We start from the raw sequence: 13,645 nt of genomic DNA on the forward strand, positions 1-13,645 counted from the left end.
TTCTTTGCACTCATCAATGGAAATTCTCATGGCTTTGAGAGACTCATGGATATCATGCTTAGGTGGAATAGATCTAAGTTTCAAAGAATCAACATCAAGAGAAATTCTATTAACGTTCCTAGCCAACTCATCAATCTTAAGCAATTTTTCTTCAATCAAAGCATTGAAATTCTTTTGTGAAGTAATAAATTCTTTAATATTAGATTCAAAATCAGAGGGCATATTTTTATAATTTCGATAAGAATTGTTGTAGGAATTACCATAATTATTAGAGGAATTACTAGGATACGACCTAGGATTAAAGTTTCCTCTATACACGTTATTACCAAAATTATTCCTACCAACAAAATTCACATCCATAGATTCATTATTATTATCAATCAAAGTAGACAAAGGCATATCATTAGGATCAGAAGAAACACTTTTATTAGCAAATAATTTCATAAGTTCATCCATCTTTCCACTCAAAACATTAATTTCTTCTATCGCATGCACTTTCTTATTAGTAGATCTTTAAGTGTGCCATTGAGAATAATTAACCATAATATTATCTAGGAGTTTACTAGCTTCTCCTAAAGTGATTTCCATAAAAGTGCCTCCCGCGGCCGAATCTAAAAGATTTCTAGAAGCAAAATTCAATCCGACATAAAAGTTTTGTATAATCATCCACAAATTCAAACCATGCGTAGGGAAATTACGTATCATTAATTTCATCCTCTCCCAAGCTTGTGCAACATGTTCATGATCAAGTTGCTTAAAATTCATAATATCGTTTCTAAGAGTGATGATCTTAGCGGGAGGAAAATACTTAGGGATAAAAGCATCTTTGCACTTATTCCACGAATCAATACTATTTTTAGGCAAAGACGAAAACCAAGCTTTAGCACGATCACTAAGCGAAAAAGGAAATAGCTTCAATTTAACAATATCATTGTCCACATATTTCTTCTTTTACATATCACACAAATCAACGAAGCTATTTAGATGGGTAGCGGCATCTTCACTAGGAAGGCCGGAAAACGGATCTTTCATGACAAGATTCAGCAAAGCAGTATTAATTTCATAAGATTCAGCATCGGTATGAGGAGAAATTGGAGTGCTAAGGAAATCATTGTTGTTGGTATTGGTAAAGTCACACAATTTAGTGTTATCTTGAGCCATCGTGACAAGCAAGCAATCCAACACACAAGCAAATAAGAAACGGGCAAAAAGAGGCAAATAGAGAAAGAGAGGGAGGATAGAGAGAGAGGGCGAATAAAACGGCAAGGGTGAAGTGGGGGAGAGGAAAACGAGAGGCAAATGGCAAATAATGTAAGGCAGGAGATAAGGGTTTGTGATGGGTACTTGGTGTGTTGACTTTTGTGCGAACCTCCCCGGCAACGGCGCCAGAAATCCTTCTTGCTACCTCTTGAGCACTTGCGTTGGTTTTCCCTTGAAGAGGAAAGGGTGATGCGGCAAAGTAGCGTAAGTATTTCCCTCGGTTTTTGAGAACCAAGGTATCAATCCAGTAGGAGACCACGCATGAGTCCCTCGCACCTACACAAACAAATAAATCCTCGCAACCAACGCGATAAGGGATTGTCAATCCCTACAGGGTCACTTACGAGAGTGAGATCTGATAGATATGATAAGATAATATTTTTGGTATTTTTATGATAAAGATTCAAAGTAAAATAAAAGGCAAAGGAAATAACTAAGTATTGGAAGATTAATACGATGGAAGATAAACCCGGGGGCCATAGGTTTCACTAGTGGCTTCTCTCAAGAGCATAAGTATTCACGGTGGGTAAACAAATTACTGTTGAGCAATTGACAGAATTGAGCATAGTTATGAGAAGATCTAGGTATGATCATGTATATAGGCATCACGTCCGAGACAAGTAGACCGACTCCTGCCTGCATCTACTACTATTACTCCACACATCGACCGCTATCCAGCATGCATCTAGAGTATTAAGTTCATAAGAACAGCGTAATGCTTTAAGCAAGATGACATGATGTAGAGGGATAAACTCATGCAATATGAAATAAACCCCATCTTGTTATCCTCGATGGCAACAATACAATACGTGCCTTGCTGCCCCTACTATCACTGGGAAAGGACACCGCAAGATTGAACCCAAAGCTAAGCACTTCTCCAATTGCAAGAAAGATCAATCTAGTAGGCCAAACCAAACTGATAATTCGAAGAGACTTGCAAAGATAACCAATCATAGATAAACTTGATCATAAACCCACAATTCAGAGAAGATTCAAATATTGTTCATAGATAAACTTGATCATAAACCCACAATTCATCAGTCTCAACAAACACATCACAAAAGAAGATTACATCGAATATATCTCCACAAGAGAGGGGGAGAACTTTGTATTGAGATCCAAAAAGAGAGAAGAAGCCGTCTAGCTAATAACTATGGACCCGTAGGTCTGAGGTAAACTACTCACACTTCATCGAAGAGGCTATGGTGTTGATGTAGAAGCCCTCCGTGATCGATGCCCCCTCCGGCAGAGCTCCAGAAAAGGCCCCAAGATGGGATCTCATGGATACAGAAAGTTACGGTGGTGGAATTAGGGTTTTGGCTCCGTATCTGGTAGTTTGGGGGTACGTAGGTATACATAGGAGGAAGGAGTACTTCGATGGAGCAACAGGGGGGCCACGAGGGTGGAGGGCACACCTGGGGGGTAGGCGAGCCCCCCTACCTCGTGGCTTCCTGGTTGATGTCTTGACATAGGGTCCAAGTCCTCTGGATCATGTTCATTCCAAAAATCACGTTCTCGAAGGTTTCATTCCATTTGGACTCCGTTTGATATTCTTTTTCTGCGACACCCTAAAATAGGCAAAAAAAGCAGCAATTCTGGGCTGGGCCTCCGGTTAATAGGTTAGTCCCAAAAATAATATTAAAGTGTATAATAAATCCCAATAATGTCCAAAACAGAATATAATATAGCATGGAACAATCAAAAATTATAGATATATTGGAGACGTATCATCGGCTCGGGTGTGACTAGGTTTGTCACGTCCGAATAGGTAGCCATCATCACGTGTCGAGGAACATCCTCGCGATCCGTAAATTGATCGGGTATATCCTGCTTTATTGTTCTGGTCATGTCGAAGGTCATATCTATGACCGTGAGCTGATTTACCTCTGCCTTTGCGATGAGGCGGGGTGGGCTGGTGTTCGGCTTGAGTTTCCGCTTTGTCCCGTCCACGTGGTGGTCGGTCGGCCGCATTGTGCGATGGTGGTATGTGTTCCGGCGCCTCATCATCGAACTGAGGTAGTAATTTGTGCTTTGAGTAGCTTTTGGCCGGGCGCTTGAGGTCGTATTCTTCAGCTGCTAGGACGTCGGTCCATTTATCGTTGAGCTAATCTTGGTTAGATTGAAGATGTTGCTTCTTTTTCAGGCTCCTTGCAGTGGCTATTAGCTGGCGCTTGAAGCGCTCCTGCTCAAGAGGTTCCTCAGGCATGATGAAATCCTCGGAGAGCGGAAGATAATTATGGTCCTCCGAGTCCTCGTGCGTGGACTGTTTACCAGGGCTAACCTGCCCATTTTCCCATTCACCCCGTTCGGTAGCTGCATCAACGGGGTCTTTGTTGTCTTCGGGACCTTCTGGAGTGTTATCTTCTCCTGTGCCGGTGTTGCTATATTTACTGCGGCGTGACTTAGAGCGGCGCCGCTGATGCCGGCATTTCGATTGTATCTCAGGAGGTTTATCCTCAACTGGTTCTTTTTTGTCATAGCCGCTATTCTCCTTTGGTGCATCCACCATGTACACATCGTATGAGGAAGTGGCCGTCCAACGTCCGGTGAACGGCGGGTCCTGGGCCTATTCTTCTCCGGCATCGTCGTCCATACCGTCGATGTCATCGGAGCCGTAATCGAGCATGTCAGTTAAGTCTTCGGCAGCGGCTATAAAGTGGGTGGCGGGTGGGGAGCGAAATTCCCTGTCATCAGCTTCTAGTTCGAACCGGATATAGTTCGGCTGTGAGTCCCCCACCAAGGACAGGTTCTTTAATGAGTTTAGCATGTCACCCAAAGGCGAGTGCTGGAAGATGTCTGCGGCGCTGAATTCGAAGATCGATAAACGATCAAGTTCGGCGTCCGCGGACTCACACGGTTCAAAACTTACTGCCGGAAAGGAGTCTGGAGTTCCGGAGACACAGGTATCGTGTGCAGTTAAGTCCATGTGCGGCTCAAACGCCGGGGAGTCTATGGCCTCCGTGTTGGGGTTAAGCCTCCGGTCCTTGGATGGCGCAGTATGCTCCGGATCTAAAGCCAGAACAGTTACAGGAGCTATCTCCTGAATGTAGTCCGATGACAGATTTAGGTCATGTTCATCGAGGTGACCAGGAGCGATCGCCGCGGTCTCGAATCCAGCAAAGATCAAATCTCCACGTACGTCTGCGACGTAGTTCAAGCTCCCAAATATGACCTGATGGCCAGGGGAGTAGCTATCGATCTGCTCCAGATGGACAAACGAGTTGGCCCGCAGTGCTAAGCCGCCGAACACGAGAATCTGTCGGGGGAGGAAGGTTTCTCCTTGGACAGCGTCATTGTTGACGATTGAAGGGGCCATCGAACCTTTTGAGGACGGCACAGTGGAACTCTCAATGAAAGCACCAATGTCAGTGTCAAAACTAGCGGATCTCGAGTAGGGGGTCCCGAACTGTGCATCTAAGGTCGATGGTAACAGGAGACAGGGGACACGATGTTTACCCAGGTTCGGGACCTCTCCATGGAGGTAATACCCTACGTCCTGCTTGATTGATCTTGATGAATATGAGTATTATAAGAGTTGGTCTACCACAAGATCGTAATGGCTAAACCCTAGAGGTCTAGCTTGTATGGATATGGTAATGAATCTATCTCCCTTCGGACTAGGTCCTCCGGTTTATATATACACCGAGAGGATCTAGGGTTACACAAGGTCGGTTACAAAGAAAGGAATCTACATATTTGGTCGCCAAGCTTGCCTTCCGTGCCAAGGAGAGTCCCATCCGAACATGGGTGCAGTCTTCGGTCTTCGTGTTCTTCACACCCCATCAGTCCTCCCATGACTAACAGGCTGGACGCCCGAGGACCCTTAGTCCAGGACTCCCTCACATACCACATCACCTTGGTAGGAATCTTTTTCCTAGGACGCTCTCCCTCGACATCACCAGGGTCATCGCGGATGATCTTATAGCGCAATGCACCGCATACCGGTCACACGTTCAAATCCTTGTACTCACCGCAGTAGAGGATGCAGTCACTAGGGCATGCATGTATCTTCTGCACCTCTAATCCTAGAGGGCAGACAACCTTCTTTGCTTCGTACATACTCTCAGGCAATTTGTTGTCCTTTGGAAGCATCTTCTTTAACATTATCAGCAACTTTACAAATCCCTTGTCAGATACACCATTCTCTGCCTTCCATTGCAGCAATTCTAGTGTTGTGCCCAGCTTTTTCTTGTCAGCTTCGAAATTCGAGTACAACAATTTTTTGTGATCCTCTAACATGCACTTCAACTTCTTCTTCTCCTTTTCACTTGTGCAGTTTCTCTTTGCATAGGCAATGGCCCGACCTAGATCATCAGCGGGCTCATCTGATGCCTCTTCTTCAGCTTCTTCCCACATTGCCGGCTCAGCTTCTTCCCGCATTGGTGTACCATTGTATTCAGGGAACCCACAGCTAGGATAGTTGTCATCGTCCTTTTCCTCTTCATTGTCTTCCATCATAACCCCTCTTCTCCGTGCTTGGTCCAAACATTATAGTGGGGCATGAAACCGGACTCAAACAGGTGCCAGTGAATGGCTTTTCACTTAGAGTAATTCCGATCATTCTTACAGCCAGCACATGGACAAGATATAAAACCATCTGCCCACTTGTTTGCCTCAGCCGAAAGCAGAAAAGTATGCACACCATTAACGAACTGGGAAGAGCATCGATCATCGTACATCCATTGCCGGCCCATCTTCATTACACAGCACCGAATAGACCAAATTAATACAAGTTCATACAACATTTATTCTCATAAAACAACATACAAACTCTCTAGCTAAAGCATTTAAATGCAACAACAAATGCGATCATAATTGCAACTAAGGTAACAATTGATCCAACAGCATAATGATACCAAGCCTCACTATCGATGGCATGTTTTCTAATCTTTCTAATCTTCAAGCACATTTTCTCCATCTTGATCATGTGATCATCGACAACATCGGCAACATGCAACTCCGATTCCATCTTCTCCTCCTCAATTCTTTTCATTTTTTCTTTCAAATACTCTTTTTCATTTTCAACTAAATTTAACCTCTCAACAATAGGGTCAGTTGGAATTTCCGGTTCACATACCTCCTAGATAAAAATATCTATGTCAACTCGATGGGCATAATGTGTCATAAACACGAAATGCAACAAATAGTTATAAAAGAGAATATACCACATCTGAATCATAACCCGGACGAGGCCGACTGGCAAGGATATCAAAACCATGGCACTATGTATAACAAACAACGTACGGGTAAGATAATTATACAAGTAACTACATATCTAAATAACACAAACATGATTTTTTATATAAAAAATATAAGAACAAGAGGGTCACCACAAGGTGGTGCCGGCGACGAGACGGTGCGGTCGATCGACGGCGGTTACGACAGAGACGGGAAAGCACTAAGTAAATCACACCTACATATGCAAACTAAGAGTTATTTTGACCTCAAATTGCATATAAATCAAATACTACCACATATAATTCCTCCCAAAACAAAACCCACAAATCACTATACTTATAGAGCATTGCAAGAGCTAATCTAGCAATGAGAGATGAAAGGACAAAGTTGCTAACCTTTGTAATCACTTGGATGGACGGGGTGCCTTCAAATCTTCACAAATTTTGGCAAAAATGGAGTGTGAGCTATAGAGGAAGAGGAAGAAAACAAAGGAAGGGAAAGGGAAAGAACAGAGCGCTCGGGCTCGACGAAGGGTTTTATATAGGATGACCTTTAGTACCGGTTGGTTAGACGAACCGAGACTAAAGGTGCATCTCTAATCCTGGTTCATGGCATGAACCGGTACTAAAGGTGCTGGTGGAGCCCCAGCCTGATGGCAGCCTGCCACCACCTCTTTAGTATCGGTTTGTGGCACGAACCAGTACTAAAGGTTCGCCATTAACCGGTACTAATGAGCGTCGCCCGCCTAGCCATTGGAACCGGCACTAATGGTCACATTAGTGCTGGTTCAATTACAAACCGGGACTAATGAGCTTCACATTAGGCCCTTTTTCTACTAGTGTAGGGCAAAAAAGGGTCGCCCGACATCCACACCCAATTGTGTGTTGAGGGTGGACTTGCAACTAGGAAAAATAGCCAGGGATGTTGCATATTAAGCGTGGACTTGCAGCTGGCAAAAAAGAGACAAACTCGATTACATGTCAGGGGTGGATTTGCAACTTGGGCAAAAAGGGTTAGGACCCTTCAGTTGTGCGTCCAAAATGGACTAGCAGCTGGGACAAGAAAAAGGGTCAAGCCTAGTTGCGTATCAAGGGTGCATTTATAATTGGACAAAAAATGAATCATGCCCAGTTGCATATGAAAAGGTGGAATTGCAACCGAGGAAAAACAAAGAGGAGTGCCTAGTTGCATGTCAGGGATGGACTTGCAATTAGGACAAAAAAGGGTTGGGCCCCTTAGTTGCGCGTTGAGCGTGAACTTGCAACTAGGACAAAAAAAATAGGTTAGACCAAGTTGCTATCAAAGATAGACTTGTAATTGAGAAAACAAAATAGGTAATGCCCTGTTGCGTATCAAGGATGGACATGCAACTGAGGAAAAAATAGAGGCAGGCCTAGTTGCATGTCAGGTTTGGACTTGGAAATAGGAAAAAAAAGGGTCTGACCCCTCAATTGCATGTTGAGGGTGGACTTGCAACTGTGACAGAAAATTGGCTGGGTCTAGTTGCGTATAAGGGTGGACTACAACTAGGACAAAAATGATGAGACCAGTTACATATTAAAAGGTAGATTTGCAACTGAGAAAAAAGAGGCATCCTAATTAAACCTCAAGGGTGGACATGCAATTATAACAAAATGCACCCCCGCCCCAAATAAAAAAATAAAAAGGTATAAAAGAGAAAACAAAAAACATGAATTTACAACCAATAAATTAAAAATTAAAAAAATCAATGAAAAATGAAAACAAAAACCAAAGGAAAAAGAACATAGGCTAAAGAAGGCAATCAACCAGCTCCTTCTTTTATGAGTGGAGCAGGCCACAACAAGCACAAATGTTCAGTCGCATGACTTGGTGGAGTTGCGATTCAGACAAAAAATGGGTAGGGCTCAGTTGCGTATCGAGGGTGGACTCGTAACTGGGAAGAAAAAAAGGCATCCCTCCAGTTGCATGTCGGGTGGGGTTGCAACTGGGACATCTCTCCGCAAGTTATGTGTCGAGAGTGGACTTGCAACTAGAACAAAAATGGAGTTCAGAACTAGTTGTGTGTCGAAGGTGAACTTTCAACCAGGACAAAAACATGGTAACCCCCCAGTTGCATGTTGAGGGTGGACTTGCAACTGGGACAAAAAAAATCAGCTCACCATAGCTGCTTGTCGAAGGTGGACTTGCAAATGTGAGAAAAATGGGCTGGGCCTAATTGCGTATCGAAGATAGACATACAACTAGGATAAACAAATTACATGTTAGGGATGGATTTGCATCTAGGAAAAAAAAAGGTGGGACCAAGTTGGGTGACGAGGATAGATTTGCAACCGTGACAAAAAAAGTCAAGCTCCCATGTTGTATGCCGGGGTGGTGTTGTAACTAGGGACAAAAATGGGTGCTCCCAGTCAACTGTCGAGAGTGAACTTGCAATTCGGATAAAAAAATAGGCAGGGTCCAGTTGTGTATCGAGGGTGAACTTGCAACCAGTACAGAAAAAAGGAGCCCCCAAGTTGCATGTCAGGGGTGGAGTTGCAACTGGCATCTTCGACATCAAGTTTGGAAGAAATAGAAATAGGCAACGACAAGCGATATAGACTGTCTCTTCCACTTGAACAACGCAGACCAGATAAAATGTGTCACAAGAGCGCCAGAAAAAAGGCCGACAAAAAGCAGGCTGACAAAGTGGACAGACATCTTGGAAAAATTGATTGTACTGTTGATAATTTAGATGTGACGTTGATAATTCCCATCTAGATGACATAGCTAATTCTCATGTAGATGGTAGATTCAAAAAAATCATGAAATCTAAAAAATCATAGACTCTTAAAAGGTTTCATAAATAAAAAAATCATGAATTCAAAAAAGTGCTTGCGCACCTCAAATAGTTTTCATGTACTAAAAGTATCATGAATTGAAAAATTAGAAAAGGAAAGGAGAAGAACAACAAAAAAGGAAAAAGAAAAAAGAAGAAGAAATCAATACAAAATTCTCCCTGAAAAAATAGAGAAAAAATGATAGTCAAAATGTTTAAGACAAAAAGAAAACAAAATACAAACAGCTTGTCAGTGCCTTGAAAAAACGCAAAACGCTCAAAACAAAAACGAAAGAAATGGTTTGACTCTCGGCATCTCCACTACCACTCAAAACCGTTTAAATAAGAAAGAAAAAGAACCTGATACGCAGCCCGTTAGACCACGGAAGCCCAAATGACCCATACTAAACGAGCAGCGAGCTGTTCGCTTCTGCTTATCGACAAAAAAATGCAACAAAGCATACGAGGGGACAATGCACGAAGCTAAAAAAAAAATGTACGAATCTTCTCTCAGTTTTAAATTCCTCGCCGCAGAAATGGTTGTATCTAGAACTAAAATACATCTACATACATCCATACCTGTGACAAGTAATTCGGAACGAAGGGAGTATATCTGATGGTTCTGGATTTAGATGTGGGGTAAGTATTTCACATCTAGATGTGAAATAGTTATTTTTTTTTCAATATTTATATCTCATTGCAACGCACGGGCAGTCCTATTTATTGAAAAAGAAACATGTTGGCGCTATCTTCAGGGCTTGTTTAGGCTATTCACTTGGCAGGTTTATATGCATGTTGGTGTGTCTAGGTCTTAGTCGACTTAAACTTAACCAAGTCTCAGTCAAGTGATATAGTATATAAGAAGAAAAAGTAAAAACTGAAAAGAAATTTTTGTACGATTCTTCATGCAAGATCAATGTAATATAATATCCACTCAGACATAACGAAGTTTAAGTCGAATGAAACTTAGCAAAACTGATGTTATAATCACCAAATCCAAACGGAAAATCCAACCGAATCGAATAGCTAGGGTAGGAGCAGTGACACCGCGTTGAGCAGCCGGCCACCACTAATAAAAATTAAAAAGATCAGAACAACCAAACTGATCCATATGTCACCCGCCATGCTATTTCACATTTGAATATTGAAGAGGAAGATGCAGACAATTTCATGGCCTGCTTCCGACCCATATGTCAGCAGCTTCTTGCAAGTGGATGCTGCAGACCCATCCATCATTTCATTTTTAACCCGACCCTGTCAACCCGTCTGCTTGGATTTATCCTGCGCTTCTACCTGGGGACAGTTCGGACCAAGACTCGTTCCCCACCCCAGCCATGGGTTCTGGAGCTTAATTGCAGCCGTTCCCGCCAAGAATCAAGCAGAGTGACAGAAGAAAATCCGTTGCCGCTTGTGATCGACCCGACGACCACCATGGAGGCCATGCACGCTCGCCTCGCCCTCGCCTTCCTCCTGTTCGTCGCGCTTGCGGCGGCACAGCAGGTGCCGGCGCCGGCGCCTGCCGACGTGGGTTGCAACGGCGTCTTCCTCACCTACGCCCCCGAGGCCCACCAAAGGATCAGGCCGTTCGTGGACCCCGCCGCCGCCGCGGCCGGCAGGCAGCCCTACTCCTTCCGCGCCAGCGCCACCGTCCTCAACAACGGCGTCCGCACGCTCCCCTCGTGGTCGCTGCTGGTCGCCTTCGCGCACGGCGAGATTCTTGTCAGTCTCGACGGCGGCGTGCTCACCTTCGGGGACGACCTGCCGTACAACACCACGGCGGCCGGTGGCGGCGCGACGTCCTTGTCTGGGAACCCGCAGACGGACCTCCTAACGCCGATCGCCACCGCCGGCGACCTGACCAGGATACAGGCGACGGTGAGGCTGGTCGGCACGCTGTTCGCCGGGCCAGAGCCGGTCGTGACGCTCCCGTCCGCGATCTCGCTGGCCGACCCCGCGTACACCTGCTCGCCTGTCGCCACCGCGCCAACGGTCCTCTCCGCGTGCTGCGTGCTGATTGCGCCGGACCAGCCCTCGGCCGTGCCGCCGGCGGCCGGGAACACCTACCTCCCGCGCGTCACCGGCGACCTCGTCATCACCTACGACGTGCTCCAGGCGCACGAGACCACGTACCTGGCGCTGGTGACGCTCGAGAACAACGCGCCGATGGGCCGCCTCGACGGCTGGGAGCTGTCGTGGGAGTGGCGGCGCGGCGAGTTCGTCAACTCCATGAGAGGCGCGTACCCGCGGGAGGTGGACGCCAGAGGCTGCCTCTACGGCCCGCAGGGGCAGTACTACAAGGACCTCGACTTCTCCAAGGTGCTCAACTGCGAGCGCCGGCCGGTGGTGCACGACCTGCCGCCGTCCCGCCGCGACGACACGTCCCTCGGTCAGATCGAGCACTGCTGCAGGAACGGCACCATCCTGCCCAAGACCATGGACGAGGCGCAGTCCAAGTCGGCGTTCCAGATGGAGGTGTACAAGATGCCGCCGGACCTGAACCGGACGGCCAGGCCGCACGCCCCGGCCAACTTCAGGATCTCCGGCGCGTCGCCGCTCAACCAGGCGTACGCGTGCGGGCAGCCAGCGCTGGTGAGCCCCACGGAGTTCCCGGACCCGAGCGGGCTCGTCTCCACGACGCTCGCCGTCGCGACGTGGCAGGCGGTCTGCAACATGACCGTCGACGACGCCAAACCGTCCAAGCCGCCGCAGTGCTGCGTGTCCTTCTCCGCGTTCTTCAACGAGTCGGTGATCCCCTGCAGCACCTGCGCATGCGGCTTCCCCACCCCGGCGCCTACGACCTGCAGCACGACGGCGCCGGCGCTGCTCCTGCCGCCGCACGCGCTGCTCATGCCGTTCGAGTGGCGGGCGAAGGAGACGCTCAAGTGGTATCACGACGAGGAGCTGGGCGCGCCGCCGAACCCGATGCCGTGCGGCGACAACTGCGGGGTGAGCGTGAACTGGCACGTGGCCACGGACGCGGCCGGCGGGTGGAGCGCGCGGGTGACGCTCTTCAACTGGGAGGAGGGCGCGGACATGCGCGACTGGTTCGCCACCGTCGTCATGGGCGACAAGGTGTACGGCGGGTTCGAGCAGGCCTACTCCTTCAACGCCACCGCCGTCGGGGACGGCGCCATCTTCATGCGCGGCAGGGAAGGCTTCGAGCTCCTGCTGAGGGAGAGCAACGTGAGCGGCGTGGACTACCCCGTGCCCGGGAAGCAGCAGTCCGTGCTCTCCTTCACCAAAAAGAATGGCCCCGGCGACGTCGACGTGGTTGGCGGCGACGGGTTCCCGACCAAGATCTTCTTCAACGGCGAGGAGTGCGCCATGCCGCAGATGATTCCGAGCCAGGGGGTTGGCACTCGCGCTAGCCGTGGTGGTGCACTCGTGCTCTTGCTACTCTTCCTCTTCTTCTTCTTCTAGAATTTTGGGGCCTGCATTTGACCTGATTACAATTGAATTTTGAAGCAAAAAATAATCCGATGTCTATACAATGATCGATGTTGCTTATTTACATCTAGTCTTTTAAAAGAAACCAATATCACCTCCAGCCTACTTGTGCAGAAACAGGATTAATTGTACACCAGTCTGCACAGCTGAAGAAAGATAGACCTCCAAACTCCAGCATCTATTGCCGAAGCTGCAGAACCGGAAGAGAAAGTTTCTGCAGTTCCATCGTTGCGGAGAATGCAGCTAGCTGAACACACCATTGACATGAACATTGCGCCTATGAATTAAGCGGGTCATCTCCGAATTGGACATTGGGACTACACCCTGATTGAAGTTATAAATAATGGCGATAGATCAAATGGACCATGCCATTTTTGTATGATTGTGCAAACTTAGCTCAAGATCTAGTGAGGGCAACCCTTTATTTTCTGGTCTTGGAGAGACGATTATGAAAAAAATGATCTCGTGTTATTGGCGGGTAGCATGGCATATTGACCCACCTAATAACAGTTTAACTCTTTTCACCCTAAAAAAGAGTTTAACTCTTTTCATTGCCCAAAATACTTTGACATCCCCGCAAAAAAAACAATGACATGCAAATTATCAAACAATTAATACTGGTTATTAATTCGTTTCTAATTTTTCAAATACCACAAGGGGATGTAGCTCAGATTGTAGGGCGCTCGCTTAGAGCATCTCCAACAGCCGCTCAATGCGTGGCGCCCAAAAAACGGGGTTACAACGCGCAAGTAGTTTTTTTTAGGGCGCTAGAAGACGTTTGCTCCAACAAGCACTGTAAAATATGCTGCGCGCGCGGGTCCAGCGGCCCCAATCAAGCGGTCCCATCTGCAGCAGCCCAGAGTTTACAGCGCGCGCGACCAGGCGCACTAAATATGCTGCGCGCGATGCCTTTTTGATGCGCGTGCTGCATTAGTTATATAGCGCGCACGTTTTTTGTGCGGC

The 13,645-nt window shown here is 46.8% G+C and overlaps 1 protein-coding gene across 1 annotated transcript; it reads left to right on the forward strand.

Moving 5' to 3' along the window:
* The first annotated feature begins 10,572 nt into the window (after positions 1-10,572).
* On the forward strand, positions 10,573-12,663 carry LOC119358912 (COBRA-like protein 7). The gene has a single exon (XM_037625301.1). The coding sequence runs from the start codon at positions 10,667-10,669 to the stop codon at positions 12,653-12,655; it is 1,989 nt and encodes a 662-aa protein (XP_037481198.1). The 5' UTR covers positions 10,573-10,666; the 3' UTR covers positions 12,656-12,663.
* Positions 12,664-13,645: the final 982 nt, after the last annotated feature.

The sequence above is a fragment of the Triticum dicoccoides genome, chromosome 2A (genome assembly GCF_002162155.2).
Source record: "Triticum dicoccoides isolate Atlit2015 ecotype Zavitan chromosome 2A, WEW_v2.0, whole genome shotgun sequence".
Classification (NCBI taxonomy): domain Eukaryota; kingdom Viridiplantae; phylum Streptophyta; class Magnoliopsida; order Poales; family Poaceae; genus Triticum; species Triticum dicoccoides.

What these genes read in the sequence shown, in the direction of transcription:
- LOC119358912 (XM_037625301.1), top strand. Translation starts at nt 10,667, where the DNA reads ATGGAGGCCATGCACGCTCGCCTCGCCCTCGCCTTCCTCCTGTTCGTC.